This window comes from Artemia franciscana, chromosome 5 (assembly GCF_032884065.1).
Source record: "Artemia franciscana chromosome 5, ASM3288406v1, whole genome shotgun sequence".
In the NCBI taxonomy this organism is placed as follows: Eukaryota; Metazoa; Arthropoda; class Branchiopoda; order Anostraca; family Artemiidae; genus Artemia; species Artemia franciscana.
In genome coordinates, this window is record NC_088867.1 from 43,469,592 (window position 1) to 43,488,698 (window position 19,107).

The 19,107-nt window shown below is 35.5% G+C and overlaps 1 protein-coding gene across 4 annotated transcripts in view; it reads right to left on the reverse strand.

The window, feature by feature from the left end:
• The window catches only part of LOC136027457 (rab GDP dissociation inhibitor beta-like), a 91,466-nt gene that overhangs the window by 39,235 nt on the left and 33,124 nt on the right, over positions 1–19,107 (reverse strand). The window contains exons 1-2 of one of the 4 annotated variants that reach the window (XM_065704742.1): positions 17,392–17,611; positions 4,489–4,613 (exon numbers count right to left, since the gene is read on the reverse strand). In XM_065704742.1, coding sequence (XP_065560814.1) covers positions 4,489–4,613; positions 17,392–17,436 — 170 coding nt within the window. In that variant the 5' untranslated portion in view covers positions 17,437–17,611. Of the gene's footprint in view, positions 1–4,488; positions 4,614–17,391; positions 17,613–19,107 lie in introns of those variants that run through there. The other 3 variants (XM_065704739.1, XM_065704743.1, XM_065704740.1) reach the window with 3 other exon arrangements.

Consider the following 19,107-nt stretch of genomic DNA (forward strand, 5'->3'; position numbering starts at 1 on the left):
CAGGATTTGAAATAAGAGCTCTGAGACATGAATTCCTTCTAAATATCAAATCTCATCAAGATCCGATCAACTATTCGTAAGATAAAAATACCCCAATTTTCGTGTTTTCCAAGAATTCCAGTTTCCCCCTCCAACTCCCCCAAATGTCATAGGATCTGGTAGGAATTTAAAATTAGAGCTTTAAAGCACAAGATCCTTCTAAATATAAAATTTCATTAAGATCTGGTCACCCTTTCGTAAGTTACAAATACCCCAATTTTCAAAATTACCCCCTCCCAACTCCACCAAAGAGAGCGGATTCAGTCCAGTTATGTCAATCACGTATCTTAGACAAGTTTTTATTCTTCCCATCCAGTTTCATCCTGATCTCACCGCTTTAAGTATTTTCTAAGATTTCCGGTCCCCCCAACTGCCCCCCCCCCCAATTACGCTGGATCCGGTTGAGATTTAAAATAAGAGATCTAAGTCACGGGAACCCCCCCCCCCCGAATAGAGCGGATCCGTTCCAATTATGTAAATCACTTATCTAAGACTTCTGCTTATTTTTACCACCAAGTTTCCCCCGACCCCTCCACTCTAAGTGTTTTCCAAGTTTTAGGTTTCCCCTTCCCTACTCCCCACCCCCAATGTCACCAGATCCAGTCGGGATTTAAAATAAGAGCTCTGAGACACGATATCCTTCTAAATACCAAATTTCATTGAGATCCGATCACCCGTTCATAAGTTAAAATACCACATTTTTTCTAATATTTCAGAATTACCCCCCCCCCCTAACTACCCCAAAGAGAGCGGATCTGTTCTGGTTATGTCAATCATGTATCTAAGACTTGTACTTATTTTTCCCACTAAGTTTCATCCCGATTCCTCCACTCTAAGTGTTTTCGAAGATTTTAGGTTTTCCCCTCCCAGCTCCCCCCCCCCAATATCACCAGATCCGGTCAGGATTTAAAATGACAGCTCTGAGACATGATATCCTTTCAAACATCAAATTTCATTAAGATCTGATCAACCGTTCGTAAGTTAAAAATACTTCAATTTTTCTATTTTTCCTAATTAACGGGCCCCCCACTCTCCCCCAGATGGTCAAATCAGGAAAACAACTATTTCTAATTTAATCTTGTCCGGTCCCTAATGCGCCTGCCAAATTTCATCGTCCTAGCTTACCTGGAAGTGCCTAAAGTAGCAAAACCGGGACCGGCAGACCGACAGAATTTGCGATTGCTATATGTCACTTGGTTAATACCAAGTGCCATAAAAAAACAAGTTTTTTTAACTGAAAGTAAGGAGCAACATTAAAACTTAAAACGAACAGAAATTACTCCGTATATAAAAGGGACTGTTCACTCCTCAATGTCCCGCTTTTTACGCTAAAGGTTTTTACTGTTTTAAAAAGTAGATTTGAGATAAAGAGTCAAACTTTAGCGTAAAGAAGTTTGTCGTAATTAACTGTAAATAAGAAGCAACTTAGCCCAGTAGGAGCCAAAACACTAAATAAAAAAATTTTGATAACAATAGATACATTAAAAGAATTGGCTTTTTATGTTGATTCCAAATATACAAGATTCATTAAGTTCAATTCTACTCATCAAAAGCTATGAGTCTGGGAGAATTTGCCTAATTTTTAAAATAGGGGGAAACGTCCCCAAAAGTCAAAGAATCTTATTGAAAATTGTGTCATCAGATTCAGTGTACCAGAGAACAGGTACTCGAGATGTTTCAAGCCCCCTCTAAAAAAAAAAAACTGAATTTTGAATACTTAAAAAAAACTGAAAACTAAGTACCAGAAGAAAGATCATGCAGAAAGATCATCCAAAGGTGGATGCATCCAAATTGTTTGTTTTTGTTCTTCCCAGGGGCGATCGATATCAAACAGTTCGTGGTAACGAACTGTAGTAAGGAGCGATCCGGCTCAATAGTAACCAAAACTCTAAAAAATTGAATTTTGATATCAATAGCTACATCAAAAGAATCGCATTTTAATGCTGATTTTAAATATATAAGTTTCATCAAGTTTAGTCTTATCCATCAAAAGTTACAAGCCTGGGAAAATTTGCTTTATTTAGGAAAATAGGGGGAAACACCCCCTAAAAGTCGTAGGATCTTAACGAAAATGACACCATCAGATTCAGCGTATCAGAGAACCCTACTGTAGAAGTTTCAAGCTCCTATCTACAAAAATGTGGAATTTTGCATTTTTTGCCAGAAGACAAATCACGGGTGCGTGTTTATTTGTTTTTTTTTTTTTTTTTTTTTTTTCCCAGGGGTCATCGTATCGACCAAGTGGTCCTAGAATGTCGCAAGAGGGCTCATTCTAACGGAAATGAAAAGTTCTAGTGCCCTTTTTAAGTGATCAAAAAAATTGGAGGGCATCTAGGCCCCCTCCCACGCTCATTTTTTTCCCAAAGTCAACGGATCAAAATTTTGAGATAGCCATTTTGTTCAGCATAGTCGAAAATCATAATAACTATGTATTTGGGGGTGACTTACTCCCCCATAGTTCCTGGGGGAGGGGCTGCAAGTTACAAACTTCAACCAGTTTTTACATATAATAATGGTTATTGGGAAGTGTACAGACGTTTTTAGGGGGATTTTTTTGGTTTTGGGGGTAGGGTTGAGGGAGGGGGCTATGTGGGAGGATCTTTCCTTGGAGAAATATGCCATGGGGGAAAAAATTCAATGAAAAGGGCGCAGGACGAATCTGGTCACGTTAGAAAAAACGTCAAATTCAGAGCTTAATATACAATGCTGGGTGTTCGGAGCCTCTCTATTATGGAGTATAATTTGAAAATAACACAACTATACGAGCGATAAAACATATATACCACAACCATAACTCAACTAACGAAAGAACTGCTAAGAGATAACACAACTATAAAGCGAGAACAGGTGAAAACTAACGGGAAAATAAACGAACTAAGAGGTGGAAGGGGCCCAGAGAAAAAATATAATCATTTTTCAATTTTGAGCCTAACTTCCGCAAAGGAGTAATAATGTCAGAAGCCCCGAAATACCGAATTATTTTCTTTTCAAACAGTTCGTGGTAAAGAACTGTAGTAAGGGCGACCCGGCTCAATAGTAAACGGAACTCTAAAAAACGGAATTTTGATGCTAAAAGATACATCAAAAGAATCGAATTTTCACGCTGATTCTAAATATATAAGTTCCAATTAATTTAGTCTTTGTCATCAAAAGTTACGAGCCTGAGAAAATTTGCCTTATTTTGGAAAAAAGGGGGAAACATCCCCTAAAAGTCATAGAATCTTAATGAAAATCACACTATCGCATTCGGCATATCAGAGAACTCTATAGCAAAAATTTCAAGCTCCTATCTAAAAAAATGTGGAATTTCATATTTTTTGCCAGAAGACAAATCACGGGTGCATGTTTATTTGTTTGTTTGTTGTTGTTTTTTTCTTTTCCCCAGGGGTCATCGTATCGACCAGGTGGTCTTAGAGTGTCGCAAGAGGGCTCATTCTTACGGAAATGAAAAGTTCCAGTTCCCTTTTAAGTGATAAAAAAATTGGAGGGCAAATAGGCCCCCTCCCACGCTAATTTTTTTCCAAAAGTCAACAGATTAAAATTTTAAGATAGCCATTTTGTTCCGCATAGTCGAAAACCATAATAACTATATCTTTGGGAATGACTTACTCCCCCACAATTCCTGGGGGAGGGGCTGCAAGTTACAAACTTTGACCAGTGTTTACATATAGTAATGGTTATTGGGAAGTGTACAGACGTTTTAGCCAAAAAAAAATTAATATACTAATTTCATTTCAATAATTTATGTGCGGAGAGCCAAAATCAAACATGCATTAATTCAAAAACGGTCAGAAATTAAATAAAAAAAAACTAGTTTTTTTTAACTGAAAGTAAGGAGCGACATTAAAACTTAAAACGAACAGAAATTACTCCGTATATGAAATGGGTTGTCCCCTCCGCAGTCCCTCGCTCTTTACGCTAAAGTTTGACTCTTTGCCACAATTCTACTTTTTAAAACAATTAAAAACTTTAGCGTAAAGAGCGAGGGACTGCGGAGGGGACAACCCATTTCATATACGGAGTAATTTCTGTTCGTTTTAAGTTTTAATGTCGCTCCTTACTTTCAGTTAAAAAAACTAGTTTTTTTTATTTAATTGAAGCAAAGGTCCGAGAAGATCATGAGAGGAATAAATTGAATAGAAATGAGAAATTCAAGTACCCTTTATAGGTGACCAGGTGTCCTAACAACTCCTGAAATACAAAGGCCATTCAATTAGAATCAAAGGCTTTTTTAAAAGTACTAAAAAACTTTAGCACAAAGAGAATAGTATTGAGGAGGGGGCAGCCTTCCTCTTAGACAGAATAATTTCCGATCGTTTGAGTTTTAGCGTTGCCCCTTACCTTCAGTGAGAAACTTAACCAAGAAAGTATATTAGATTCCCACTACTGAACTGAATTAAAATACTTTGATATTTGCCAATTTTTGCTTACCTTTCTTCTCTTGCTTACCTTATCATATTTGGACTCAAAAATGGAGAAATGGTCCACCAAGATGGTGGATCATCGCGTTTCTTCCTATCAATATGGAGAACTTTTTTCCCAGAAGTATACAACATTCCTGTCAAAATACGTTCCTGCAAAATCAATAGAAATACTGATATTATAATAATCAGAATTTAAAACACTTATGGACAAATGGCAAAAATGATTTTATCTTTTTTCTTGTTTCTTTCTGAGAATCAGTAAGATTTCCCAGCTAATTACACATTATACATGCCAAAAAGGGTATATTTTTATACCCTTTTATATACAAAATGTGTATATTTTTTATATACTTGTATATATTATATATATATGTTTTAAGTCAAACCCTGACATTACTGTAACCCCAACTTTCATTAAAGTGAAAGCAACCAAAGCTAATCTAACATGTATTCGAGTCTCTCTCTCTCTCTGTATATTTTATACACAAAGGCTATATTTTTAAGTAGTGGTCTTTCCACTGCCCACAGTGAACATCAAAGGCATAAGCTAGGAGGATATCCATGAACAAGTACGGAGGGATCCCTAAATATTGGCCCAAAAATCTCTCCAAGAAAATTAGGCCAACAACTTACTTTGAGAGATCCCTTTTTAAATGGTCATTCCCAAAACTCTTTTGATTCCTGCTAAAAGACGCATTGTATTACTTTGTACTGCTCACTATTTCTTTTCCCCAATAATGATAAAAAGATATAAGGTTGACATGAATGTGACATTGTCATGTGAGATTGCCATTTCTTAGTGAAGATTGTAATTTTCATGTGCCATGTATGACAATGCTATGTGTGTGAGTGTGTCATGTGAGCAACCAGCTAGACAGACATCACTTTGTACTGCCCAGTATTTCTTTTCCCCAATAATGATCAAAAGATATAAAGCTGTCATGAATGCGACATTGTCATATGTAAGTTAAAATACATGAAAACCAGAAATCCTTGACGGAATGAATATCTTGAGACGAACAAGGGATTTGTTCAATTGCAGGCAAGTGGAGTTTAAGGTAAGACATTAAGAATACCTAAACTTGAATTTCATATTGGTCTGGAAAAATTCATGGAGCACCACAGCTACTGGAGCTAGAAACAAGTTACTTTATTTTTCCTTGCTATAGCCTACAACTAGAATATTGATTAGAATTGGAACTATTCAATTTAGCCATTGTAACAATAATAAACAGCACATACATAGATCTAGAGCCCCAGCTAGAGCTTGGAAAGCTGTTTCCTCCTCTATTTGCAAGGCTTTAACGATTATGTTAACAAAAATTAGTCTAACCCTATTTTGGCAACTTTGTCTGGGCTAACAGCAATATTAGTCAAGATAAGAGCACTAAAATGGAGGATAGTTGATTTATTTACAGAAATAGTCAATCTCCTAAACCTATTCCATTACTTGAAGGTCATAATAGAATCAAATGGGTGTTATGTCCTATCCTTAAGGCCTTATTTTGGCTCCTGTTTAAAAGTGCTGACAAGAGCCCCTATTATAGAGCTTTTTGTGCACCAAAATTCCTCCTATAAAAGAAATACTATAATAAAAAAAAGAGAAGCATCATTCAATTCCCTAATCATAATGCTTTCCAAATATAATAATTACTGCTGTCACAACTATACCCTAGCCACTACAATGGGCCTAGATATAGCCCTAAATAATATTTTTCTCAATTATTTTCATTGCTGCAACATTAACTATGCCTCTGTTAAACAGGCAAACAATTCTATTGCCTGTAATTTATTAAAAAAAAAACACCACAAATAAGTTTTTCAAAGAAAAGTAAAGAACACCAAGCAAAATAAAAATAAATCGGCAAAAATAAAATCAAATAATCTACCAGCCATAAGACTACCATAAGTCAGAATGAATTAAAATCAATAACCGAGTCAAACTCAAAACGAGCAGAAATTAACATGAGTAGGGCCCAAAACCTCTATGCCTTCCCAAGGCCAGAACATAATTTGAAAAAAAAAAACGAATGCACATTGTCAGTTTAATATACATATACTGATATTTATTAATCAAAATGTTAATAATATTTGATTTACTAAAGTTATAATAGTAAAAACATTAAAATTTTTTCAGTAAAGTTCACATTATGTTCTGGCCTTGGGAAGGCTTAGGGGTTTTGAGCCCTACTCTTGTTAATATCTTCTTGTTTTGAGTTTGACTTGGTTATTTACTCGGGTTTCATTTATTTATCGATGCTGACTTGCGGTGATTTTATGCTTGGTAGACTATTTGATTTTATTTTCACTCATTTTTGGTTAAGTAGGGTTCTTTACTTTTCTTTGAAAAACTTATTATGTGGAAAAAGTTTTTTTTTAAATTAAATTATGTTTGTTTATATTGACATAGTCTTTTCAGGGAAAAAGAAAATGATAGTTAAAATCTTTTCGTTTTTTTTTTGAGAATTTATAGTTTGGCCTGCTATCTGTATGCTGGAGAATATTTTTAAGCAATTTTTAACAACATAGACCCTTTTAAAAATCTGAACACAAATAGTGGTGTTTAATTCAGATTCATACTTCCTCTACTTGACCTGAAATAGAAAACTTGGTACCATTCACAAAAAAATCGGTCTACTCTCTTGAGCAGCTTGGATACACTTACACTATTTTGATCTGGCTAAATTTTTAGAGAAGAAGTAGCAAAAGAAGTAGCCCCAACAGTTTGAACATAATACCCTCAGTCATTCTTGGGATATTGCTGAGATGCCTTGTTGGGAATTAGCATTAACACAGTACATTTTGTTTAAATCTTTAGTCAACATTTAATTTTTAAACATAATGGGCAAATTGCACAACTGTATGGGGTTGACCTACATAATAGCCCAAGAGATAAGTTACAAGACTGCTCAGCTATACTGAAACAAAATAGCTATCTTAAATTTTGATTGGAAGTTTTTGGAAAATTATGAGCTAAAGTGGAGGGCTAATTGCCCTCAAATCACTTTTGACTCTTAAAAAGGGTACTATAACTTTTAATATCCAACCAAATTAGCTTTAAAATATCAATGATATTCATTACTATGATAGAGCAGCACTGCCTATGATATCAATTATATACCTTTTTAATACTGGCATGTGTAGGTCTATAGTTTTTTTGTTTAACTGAAACTATCCCTAAAAGTTTCAACTTAATGCCCTTAAGCGTCAGTAGTCACAGCAACCATAGAAGTAGAATCAAAAGTATATACATAGTGTCTTCTCGCTAGTTCAAAATTTGTTGCAATTTTAAGCTATTATTGTGATATTGCTTTGACACCCTATTGACAATCTACATTATCATAGTTCGTTTTGATTTAGTTCAACATCCACCTAAATATTCCTTGAAAGCTTCACCTTAACACCCTTAGCTTGTGTAGTAGCAATAGTTGTAGTAGCAGTAGGCACATATCACCTTTTTTCAACATTCCCTTCAATGCACAATGAAATTTCTAGCTTAACACCCTCAACTGGTCATGAAGCATTGCTGATATGTCCTTTGGACAACTTATGTAGGCATAGTCTTTTGCCTTGCCTTACAAAGTTTTTGCCTTAATACCCTGAGATTTATTAGAATAGAATATAATATATTTATTCACTACAATAGCCGGAACTAGCATTACCATGTCATGACAAAAATAATTTATACCTTCAAAAACACTCACAGGAAAATTTAAACAAACATTATATTAATCAAACATTAAATATTATTCGTGTCAATATTATTAAAATGACGGGTACAATATGGGACGAATGATTTACGATATCTCTCAGTACTATAGGCTGAGCAAGTCAGTAACTGTGGACATTTCCTTTTATTTGTCGGAGTCTAGTAACTGGTCCTTCAGTTGGGGGGCTCTCAAGGTTGGGTAGTAGACGACAATAAGTTGGGGAATTCCAACAATTTAGTCTAAATCTATATGTTAATCCATGTCTACGACTATCAAGTGAGTCCAAATTGAGTTGTTTCAGTGCATCCTCGTATGTTGAGTAGTTTTGTCCAAGTATAATTTTTACAGCCCCTTTTTTGAATCGTCTCAAATTATGAGAAGAGTGGTTGTTACCCTTTAGGAGGGAACACGTCATATAAGAGCTCTTAGTTTCACTGACCGTCAGCTTTATCTTTCCTAATTCACCTTTTGGATCATGGTAGATTTTGATCAAGTCAGACTGTTCAGTAGTCGGAGGGCCTAGTCGCAGTGATAAAACAGTTAAATCATCAACAAATTTAAAACGCTCACGAATTGTTGTTAAAATACGGTTAAAAACAATAAGAAAAGAAAGCGGGCCTAATTTAGTCCCTTGTAGCAAACCACAAAAAAATATTTACAAATTCAGATGGCTCATGATCAGAGAGTTGGACACACTGAGATCTTTCAAAAAGAAAACTAGCGAGCATTCGTTCAACAAATGGACGGGCACCCATAGCCTTTGCTTCTTCCAAAACTATATTATGATCAAGACTATCGAAAGCCTTAACTATGTCTGCAAATAATGCATCAACATAGGCCACATTATTTTCTAAGTGCTTAAGGATAGTATCCAACAATGCAACCAAATAATGAACAGTACTATGCCCGGATCTAAATCCAAATTGTTGGGAATCAATATTATCATTTATGTCCTCAAATCAACAATCAAAAATAAAACTTTCAAATACTTTGAGAGAGCTGGTGTTTTCAAAATCGGCCTCATATCGGTAATATCTTTAGGTGCCTTGCATTTGGGGATTGGCGTTACAAATGTCTGTTTAAAAATAAATGGGAAAACACCATCAATAAAACATTGGTTAAAAATTGCCGTTAAAGGAGTAGATAAAAGATAGCACACTCAATAATCAATTTAATCGGTATCTCACTAGAACAACTAGATTTACAAGAATCAAGTGCCTTCAACTTTTTAGCAACTGAACAAGTCCCTAGTACATAGATATTTGAAACTGAATCATTCGGTGGTAATTTTCTTAGTTGCGGAAGAATTTTACAAATTGGCGCAAAAAAGTCATTAATTTCACTCGGTAACAGGGGTTTACCATTGACATCTCTCACTTCAACTCTGGTTACTTTTTTGTCGATAATGTTCTGAACTAAATACTGCTTACGTGAACATCTTATTTTATATACGATTAAATTTCTTACTCTTTTGAAATCTTTTACGGGTCCAGTTAAATGAAATTCGTTTCTCACTTTTATCAGATTCTGAATCTCTTGAGTAATCCATGGTTTATCATTAGATTTCACATATATTTCTTTTTGTTGGAAAATTTCACAGTATTTTTCGAACAGTTCCTTACAGAATAAACTTGCCGTTTTGTCACCGTCAGACAATGATAGAATATCACGCCAGTCACGATCTGTAAGCCATTTCTTGTAGAGATTTACTAGTTCAGGTGTGAAAGGCCTGTACACCACACTATTTATTTGTCTATTAGGGATAAAATGATTGGGTGTCCAAGCAACATACAGGACAGTTGCTAAAAATGAGATCCAACATACGATTACCTCTTGTTGGCACATTGACAACCTGCTTAAGTGATAGTTAATTGCTTAGCCATTTGGCATCTAAGTCATTAAAGTAACCACACATTATGATGCCAGCATTAGGATACAAGGATCGTATATTCTCAGCGTAATTCTGTAAATAATTTACAAGGTTTTTATGATAGCGGCCACGGGGCGGATAGTAAACAACACATATCACCAGTGATGCCACTTCCTTGGGAAGCTTCTTAGGCCTGCACCACAACGAAAATACTTCAAAACCATGCTCATTTGTTATATTGCTGAAAGTGAGAACTCGATTTTTTATAGACGATCGACAAATAATACCAAAACCACCACCATGTGTTACTGCAGCGTCATTGGTTGTCATTCTAAGTTTGAAATATGTATCAAATCCCTCAAATGCTACAACCTCTTCAGTCGCGGACCATGATTCAAAGATACAAGCAATATCCACCAGTTCATTCTTCAAGCAAAGTTCAACCTCTTCTAATTTGTTCATAAGTGACTGGACATTTAATAATAGTATTTTCGGAAATATAAAGGGAGGAAGGAAGGGCTTTACACTGCGGTCTTGAATCTCCTTGCCAGCACATTGAATCGATTCCAAGTTGGGATACTCGGAAGACATGGTCTGAGAAGGGGGGGGGTTGAATCTTTGATTTCTTTGAAATTCCAAACTGGTTGGTTGTTAGTACCGGATATATTGTCGGAAGGCTGGCAGATGTTGGTTCTTGCCAGTTTCTTCAAGGTTTCACGAGGAGTGGTTGGTATGAGGGGGGAGGGATCTGCATTGGCTGATTTAAGATAGGTGGTTTGAGCTTCAAGCTCTTAAGCGGGACTGTAAATTGTTGTCTTTGGCAACCATGTTTTAACAGAGGTGGAATTTTAGCTCCCCGTTTTTTTGAACTTTGCAATTCAGTATTGGAACGTAGCTTTTTCTTTCTGTGGGAAGTGAGATACACATTAGGACAACAGTTCATGAAACAAAGGCCATGAGCAAATTTTTTACACAGAGATCTGTGAGGCAGAATACAACACTCATCACAGCAGATGCTTCTGAAATAATCCACGCAAATATGGAGAAACGTACAATTCTCCGCCTATTAGTAATATTGGTAATTCTATTCGTAATATTTGTAACACCAGTGCTTATAGTAGTGAAGTAGGAGTAGAGTTCATAGTAGTAATCTTAGCTTCAGTAGCAGTAGCAATAATAATAATAGTAGCAGTAGCAGTTGTTGTAAGAGTAGAATTAGTACTATTATGATGCACATATTGTCTTTTGGTTAATTCGACATCCCCTACAACAGGGGTTGTAAGTTTCAATTTCACATACAAAACTGTTCCTAAGATATTGCTAATATGCAACTTTGACAACCTGCATATGGATGGCAGGTTGTTGTCTGTATACAACAGAAACTTTCAGAAATATTCTCTGAAAATTTCACCTTCATACTCTAAGGCATAGTTGTAATAGTAGTCACAGCAGTAGTATAACTACTCAATACAATTAGGCATTGCTATGATATTGTCAATTTGCTTTTTTTTTTTAACCTGTATAGTTGTATACTTTCTGAAATTTCCATCTTAAAGCCCTTAACCTTACAAGTAGTTGCAATAGAAGTCGTAATTGGAGCAATATTAATAGTAGAACTAGTATGAGTAGTATTAGTAATAATGTGTACATATTGCTTTTTGGTCAATTCATCATCCTGTTTAAATATTCTCTGAGAGTTCCAACTTAATGCACAAACCAATTTTAAAGATACATTATTTTGGCAATCTAAATGCACATAGTCTCTTTTTTTAGTTCAAATTTGCCATCAATAGTCTCTCAAAATTTAACTTCATAGTCTAAGTAGTTACAGAGTTAGTGTTGTATTAGCAGTAGTAGCAGCAGTAGCATGTGCATATTGCCTTTAGGTCAGTTGAGCACTGCTTTCATGAGCAGTGCCCATGAAGTTTTATTTTGACACAATAAGCTATTCTAAAAATATTGTTGATGTGCACTTTTGACACCCTTTTCACCTTAATACTCTAAATTTACAAGGTGTTGCAATTGAAGAAGTAGTTAGAGTAGTTTAGTAGCAGAAATAGCATAAAGAAAAGTAGTAGTAGTATTCGTGTTAGTTGTGACCAGCATATATTACCTTTTTGTGAATTGATCTTCCCTTTTAAGTATTCTCTAAAAGATTAAACTTGATACCCAAATCAATTATTGAAATATGCCCTTTTGACAATCTACACATGCAGTGTCTTGATTTAGTTCAAATTCCTCCTCAATATTCTGTCAAATTTTCAACTTACTATGTTTAGCCTTAATTGTACTAGTATCATGGTAGTAGTGGCAGTAGCTGGAACTTGTATACTGCATATTTCTCTCTGATGTTGTGGAAGTGAGAACACCCCATTGGAAAAACCAATCATGTTACAATTCTCTCTACAATTAATATTCACAGCAAACAAACTACTTATAAACTTTGCTCCTTTATTGATTAAAAAGCTGTATGTAGAGATTTAGCATGTATTAACTGGAGCTTTACCACAGATGATGATCTTGAGACTTCTTGGCATATCTTCAAAACTTTATTACTTGGTGCTGAATTGAGGCATACTAGCATCAGGGTGATTAAACAGCATAAATTTATTAGTCTCATCCAAAGGAAATGCAAAGATTGAAAAAAGTATTGCAAAGATAGGAACTCTTGTAACTTCAAAAGATACCAGTTAGCCAGAAATCTTGCCACAAATAACATTAAAAATTTAAATCAAATTATGAAAATAAACTGGCTCAACAAATCAAAGTTAATACAAAACTCTTTTGGAGGCACACATCAACTAAAAAATCAGGCAGACACAGTTCCATATTTGTGGGAAAATTGACATGTGATATCTGCACCTGAAAGTAAAGCTGAAGTCTTGAAAAAACAATTTTCCTCAGTATTTCTTGATGGTCAGGATCTCCCATCCCTTGCACTCTCTTCTTACCCTATTGCTACTACTATGTAACAAATGCACTATTGAAGTAACTGAATGCATTGTGAATAAGAAACTTGCTTCAAATAATGTAAATAAATCCAAGGATCTTGACAACATTCATCTTTGGCTTCTCAAACATCCTAAAGATATCCAAGCTGCCCCATTTGCAGTAATCTTCATAAAATCAATCAAAGCTGCACAACTTCTGGTGAATAGGAAAAAAGCATACATAACTCCTATTTCCAAAAAGGGAAAAAGAAATTCTGCTGCAAATTACATGCCAATCAGTATTAGCCTACCTCTTCTACTGTCAAAGTAATTGAAGGAATTGTTAATGATACTATTATTAAACATCTTGAAAAGAATGGCATCTTTCACTATTCTCAATATAGTTTCTGAAGTGGTAGATCTGTTGACACAAATTTATAGGAGTCTTAGAATCTTGTTACAGATCTAATAGACAAGGGATTTCCTGTTCATATTGCCCTCTTTGACCTAGCTAAGGCCTTTGATAGGGTCTGCCACAGGAGACTAATTGTCAAGTTACATGCTGCAGAAATAAACAACCAAGTTGTTGGCTGGATTAAGGCATTTCTTTCTGAAAGGACTCAACAGGTCAGAATATTCACATCTCATGAAATGCTAATTTATTCCAATCCATTGCTAGTCAAGAGTGGAGTGGTGCAAGGTACTATCCTTGCCCCTACCCTCTTCAATATTTTATTAATGATGCACCTAGTGCAGTGCACAATTATTTAACTTTATATGCAGATGATTTCAAACTTATTGGTGGTATCAGAAACCAAATTGATGCAGATGTTTTTCAACACAATGTAAATGAGCTTCATAATTGGACAAATGCATGATTAATGAGCTTCAACACATCTAAATGCCATGTCCTTCATTTTGGAGAAAATAACTTATGTTTTGGGTACACTCTCAATGATCTACCACTTGAGGCTGTTCACCAGGATAGAGATCTGGGTGTCTTGGTTGATGAGAAACTTAAAATTGATTCTCTTGCTGCTTCATCAGCTAACCAGACCCTAGGAACAATAAAGAGAACTATCAGCAGCCACTCTCCAGGAGTCATGATAACCCTATATAAAGCTCTTGTTCAACCTAAACTTGAAGTAGGCATAACACTTGCATCCCCTTTCTACAAAAAAGACAAATTCATCCTAAAAGCAGTCCAAAAGCAAGCAAAAAAATTGATTTGCAAATTCCAAACAGTCGCCTATTGTGAACGTCTTTGTTGCCTCAAACTACCATGCCTAACATATAGGCCCAAACACAGGGATGTCATGACTGCCTTCAAACTTATTGTTATAAACATTGTTCCTGATTTATTCTTGTTTCCTCCTACCTCTTCTACCAGATGTCACTAAAAAAAACTGTCTAAGATGTCATGCAGACTCAACCAGAGACATCAGTTCTTTTCAAACAGAGTCACCAGCCTTTGGAATAGACTGTCAGAATATGCTGTCTCTGCAACTTGTCTTGACACTTTTAAATCAAGAGTGGATGCTGAATGGAGTGCTGTTGAGTAGAAATATGATTGGGAAGCCCATGAGTTTTCAACTCATCTTTAATACTTCATGGAGCCTACAAGGAGGAGGAAATCTTTAGATTGCTCCCAGCTTTAATTTAAGGTAATGATGCACCTTGTAAGCAGGAACTTGAAAGCTGACATTCAATGTTCAGAAATCAACATAGCAGGAGGCTACTCCATTGAGTCAATGACAAAACAAGGCAACCTTTTTTCAGTAATCTGGGTCTGATAGTTGATAAACAACTAAAGTTCAGTTTGCGTGCCCAGACACTGGCAGAAAAGGCCAGTCAGACTCTTGGTATGTTTCAGAGAACTTTTGGTAGCTATTCACCCTCAGTTGTTTCCAAGCTCTATAAAGGTATAATTTGACTTAAGTTAGAGTTTGGGATGGGTATTGCCAACCAAATTAATAAATCTGACCCAAAAACTCTAGAATCAGTTCAAAGATGCACAACTAAATGCATCCAAGGTTTCTGCAGCATTCCCTACCCCTCCTGGCTTGAAAAACTAAATTTACCCTCACTGACTTATCACCAAGAGAGAGACAATATGATTATAGCACTCAAGCAGCTCAACCATAAATTACTTATCCCAAATATCTCTTGAAGGACAAGAGTATATGATCATAAACTTTTGAAGAAGGTTGCCAACTCAAGGTTACATAGCAAATTCTTTTCTAATTGGGTGGTGAATCTATGGAACTTATTAGGACAGGAAACAGTCTCTTCAGTCAGTATTGAGTAATTTAAATCATCAGTTGACAGAACAATGCAACAAGCCCTAGCAATCATTTTGGGCCTCACCTGATCAATCAACACACAATCTTCACTGACTGGTACAGGATAAATAGGCATAATTTGGGCTAATTTTGCTGTGAAGTTGATTTTGATGGGTTTTAGGCTTAATTTATAATTCTCACAACTTTGTTATCAAAATAACATCTTAGCGTACTAGTAATACCTGGGAAAATAATAATTATTATTCCTGTATCAGTTGCAAACAAGAATTTTTTATCACAAGAGAGTTTTTATAGAAACATTGGTAAATTTCTAGTTGATTGACTTCTTGCTATCTCAGAAAGGGGTTAGGTTAGGAGAATGAAACTTTCAGGGATGGGTCTACAGGCTAAAGTTATCCTGGGAAGGTATTTTAAAGTACCCACCTCCACTCCACCCTCTAGAGAGCCCTGAAATTGACCTACATGACAGGTCTATACATATTGAAATTTTGAAAAACAACAATTTACCTTAATTTTCAGTTATCAGTTGCTTTTTCTCTGTCTTTAGTTCTGAAAATGCAATTCCTGTTATTTGAATAGAATTCTGAGCCATATCAATATTTTTTTTCTTCCAAAATTTAGGAAATGTATTTACATATCTTTAAAACCTTATAAATTGGGATTGAGCAAAGTTATGAAGCTGAAAACAATTTTGTTTTACTCCATTCAAGCAGAAGATCTACTTTGCAAGATTACAAACATTTTTTTTTAGATTTTTTGCTCTAATTGACTGTTTTACCTTTTGGAGATCTAGGTTATTAAGGCTCAAAATGGAATGTCCCCAATAAACAATATTGGGTAAAATTTTAGTTAATTAACTTCTTGCTATCTTGGAAAGGGTTTAGGTTAGAAAATGAAACTTTCAGGGATGGGTCTACAGCCTAAAGCAGGTCCCGGGAAGGCATTTTAAAGTACCCACCTTCACTCCTTATCCCTCCAGAGGGCCCTGAAATTGGCCTACATGACAGGTCTACACCTATTGAAATTTTGACAAAACAACATTTTACCTTAATTTTCAGTTACTAGTTGCTTTTTCTCTGCCTTTAGTTCTGAAAATGCAATTCTTGTTATTTGAGTAGAATTTTGAGCCATATCAATGTTTTTTTTTATTTAGGAAATGTATTTCCATATCTTTAAAACCTAAAAAAATGGAATTGAGAAAAGTTATTGAGCTGAAAACAATTTTGTTGTACTGTTGTCCTGGGAAGGCATTTTAAAGTACCCACCTTCACTCCTTCTCCCTCTAGAGGGCCCTGAAATTGGCCTACATGACAGGTCTACACCTATTGAAATTTTGACAAAACAACATTTTTACCTTCATTTTCAGTTACTAGTTGCTTTTTCTCTGCCTTTAGTTCTGAAAATGCAATTCTTGTTATTTGAGTAGAACTTTGAGCCATATCAATGTTTTTTTGTTTTTTTTTTTTTATTTAGGAAATGTATTTGCATATCTTCTATATCTTTAAAACCCTATAAAATGGAATTGAGCAAAGTTATTAAGCTGAAAACAATTTTGTTGTACCTTAATTAAGCAGAAGATCTATTTTGCAAGGTTATGCTTTTATAATACACATATTTTTGAAGTTCATCAAAGGTCAGGACTCTCTAGAGAGAGAATGAGTGAAGGTGGGTGCTTGAAAATGCCTTCCCAGGCCATACTTTAGTCTGTAGATTCATCCCTGAAAGTTTCATTTTCCTAACCTAAACCCTTTCTCAGATAGCAAGAAGTCAATTAACTAGAATTTTACCCAATATTGATACATGAAAGAGCACAGGCTAAGAAAAGGCATCAAGTAATATATTCACTTTCAACTTTGCTAAATTATGCTGAAAGCTCCAAATTTATCCAAACCCCATCATCTATAACATTTATTTAGGACCTAGTCCATTCTTCATCAAAATCAAGGTAGGCTCAATCAAGAGCCTTGCCTTCTCAAAACTGGAGTTATGTCTTATCAAAAAACTTAATGTTAGCCCCTATCTTAAACCTCGAATAAAGAGGCCTGGCCTAGGAAGATGACAAATTTTCAAGTTATAGGCTACCGAGATGTTTCTGAAACATATATAATCACTTACTTTCAACCCATTTCCAAGAACAATGGCATCGTATTCCTGATCCATTTCAAATTTTTGTAAATTTAAACAGCAGCATATAAATACATATTGTTGCCAACGTCTTGGTAAAACAAAAAGTACCACGAAACGCCCTAGAATTGTACTGCTGATTCTAATATTGTACCACGTCTATTTTTTGCGCCTTGCAAATTTATTTCACGCTACGTGCAACACGTGGTCGATCAGAAAAGTACATTGCAATAAAGAAAACAGAGTATCAAATATCTTCTTTCAAAGATTTGGGAGATCTCTTTTTCCCTGCGGAGACCATTTTGGCGTCACTCCTGCAAATAGCAGAATTTCTATTCAATAACGAACAATCAACAACCTTAATTTTTTATCTTCAAAACAGAACTGATATTTCTAATTAACTGACATTTTTAATGAATAATATATGAAACATAACCAATTAAGTACATTTGAGGAAGTTTAACATATTCCACATGAAAAAAACAACAACAAAACGAGAAAACAAGAGCTGCAAGTAAAACGCTGAGAGACCGACGGGGGGACAGAAACTGCAATCAAGAACCTATATGGCACTAAAAGTCATCATCGAAGTCAAAAACCGTAACGTCACTTGCAGCAGCAGATTTCTTGTATCCTCTTCCGGCACTTTTCCTGTTAGAGTATGTCACCATGCTCATTGGGGGCTTCCAGCCCTTGGTAACAACTTTCTTAGCACATAGAAGAGCATTCAGGGTATTAAATCCGAGCTTTCTTCTCAACTTGGTCTTGTTGAGATTGACAGCAGAAAAAGTCCTCCCAGCACAAGCAGAAGAATGAGGCAGGATCAGCATTTTATATTTTAATCATGAAATCACCCAAGAACCAAAAACTTTTTATTTGAGGACTATCATACCGTTTTACTACTTTACACCAGTAATGAACAGGGTCAAAGTCTGTATATTTCTTGAGATCAAAGAAAAATGACAAACGTTTCTAATCCCTGGCAAGATTTTCTACATTACTTTCCCTGGCCAAATTTAGAAACTGGGCGAGTAGTGGGACAATGCTCAAGTTCCCATGGTCAGAAGACATTGTTATCTTTGGGTTTAGTCTGTACAAGTTTTTATTCGATGAGTACTTTGAACTGAAAAACCTTTTCCTTATTTCGTAATTCAATTCTATCAATTATTTTGTGCATGTTGTCTTGAAAGCAGTTGCAGCTGATAACAAAATATTTTCGTTGATAAACAGGACCTCTTCACGACTTCCACAATCTACTTCTTTCATATCTTGGAAATGCTGTGGGTTCCTGGGATATATCAGAGAAGCTTTGGTTTTCTCCACGCAATACAGGTTAAAAAAATTACGGACCATTGTTTTATACAGCTCACTAGCCTGATTGTAGAGAAGGTGAATTTGTGTTTCCTCCGACTTGAATTGTTTATTCAGGTCTGTAACAAACGGTAGATGTATACTAGGAAAGCAAAATAGGGTTTGAAGATCGGTGACAGTAATTTCTCCTGAATAGCCATGGCATTGGCTGGCTTGTTCCCATTTTTTTAGCTTTCACTCTGAAATAAAGTATTAAACAATCCCATTTCTCGAGATAGCGTAGAACTACTGGGAGTCGGGAAAGCCACCTAGTTGTGATATGGCGCAGAATCCTATGTTTGTCATGCTCCATGAATTTCTGTATTTCGATGGACTCTCTAGCTCTTTTTTGGGGCT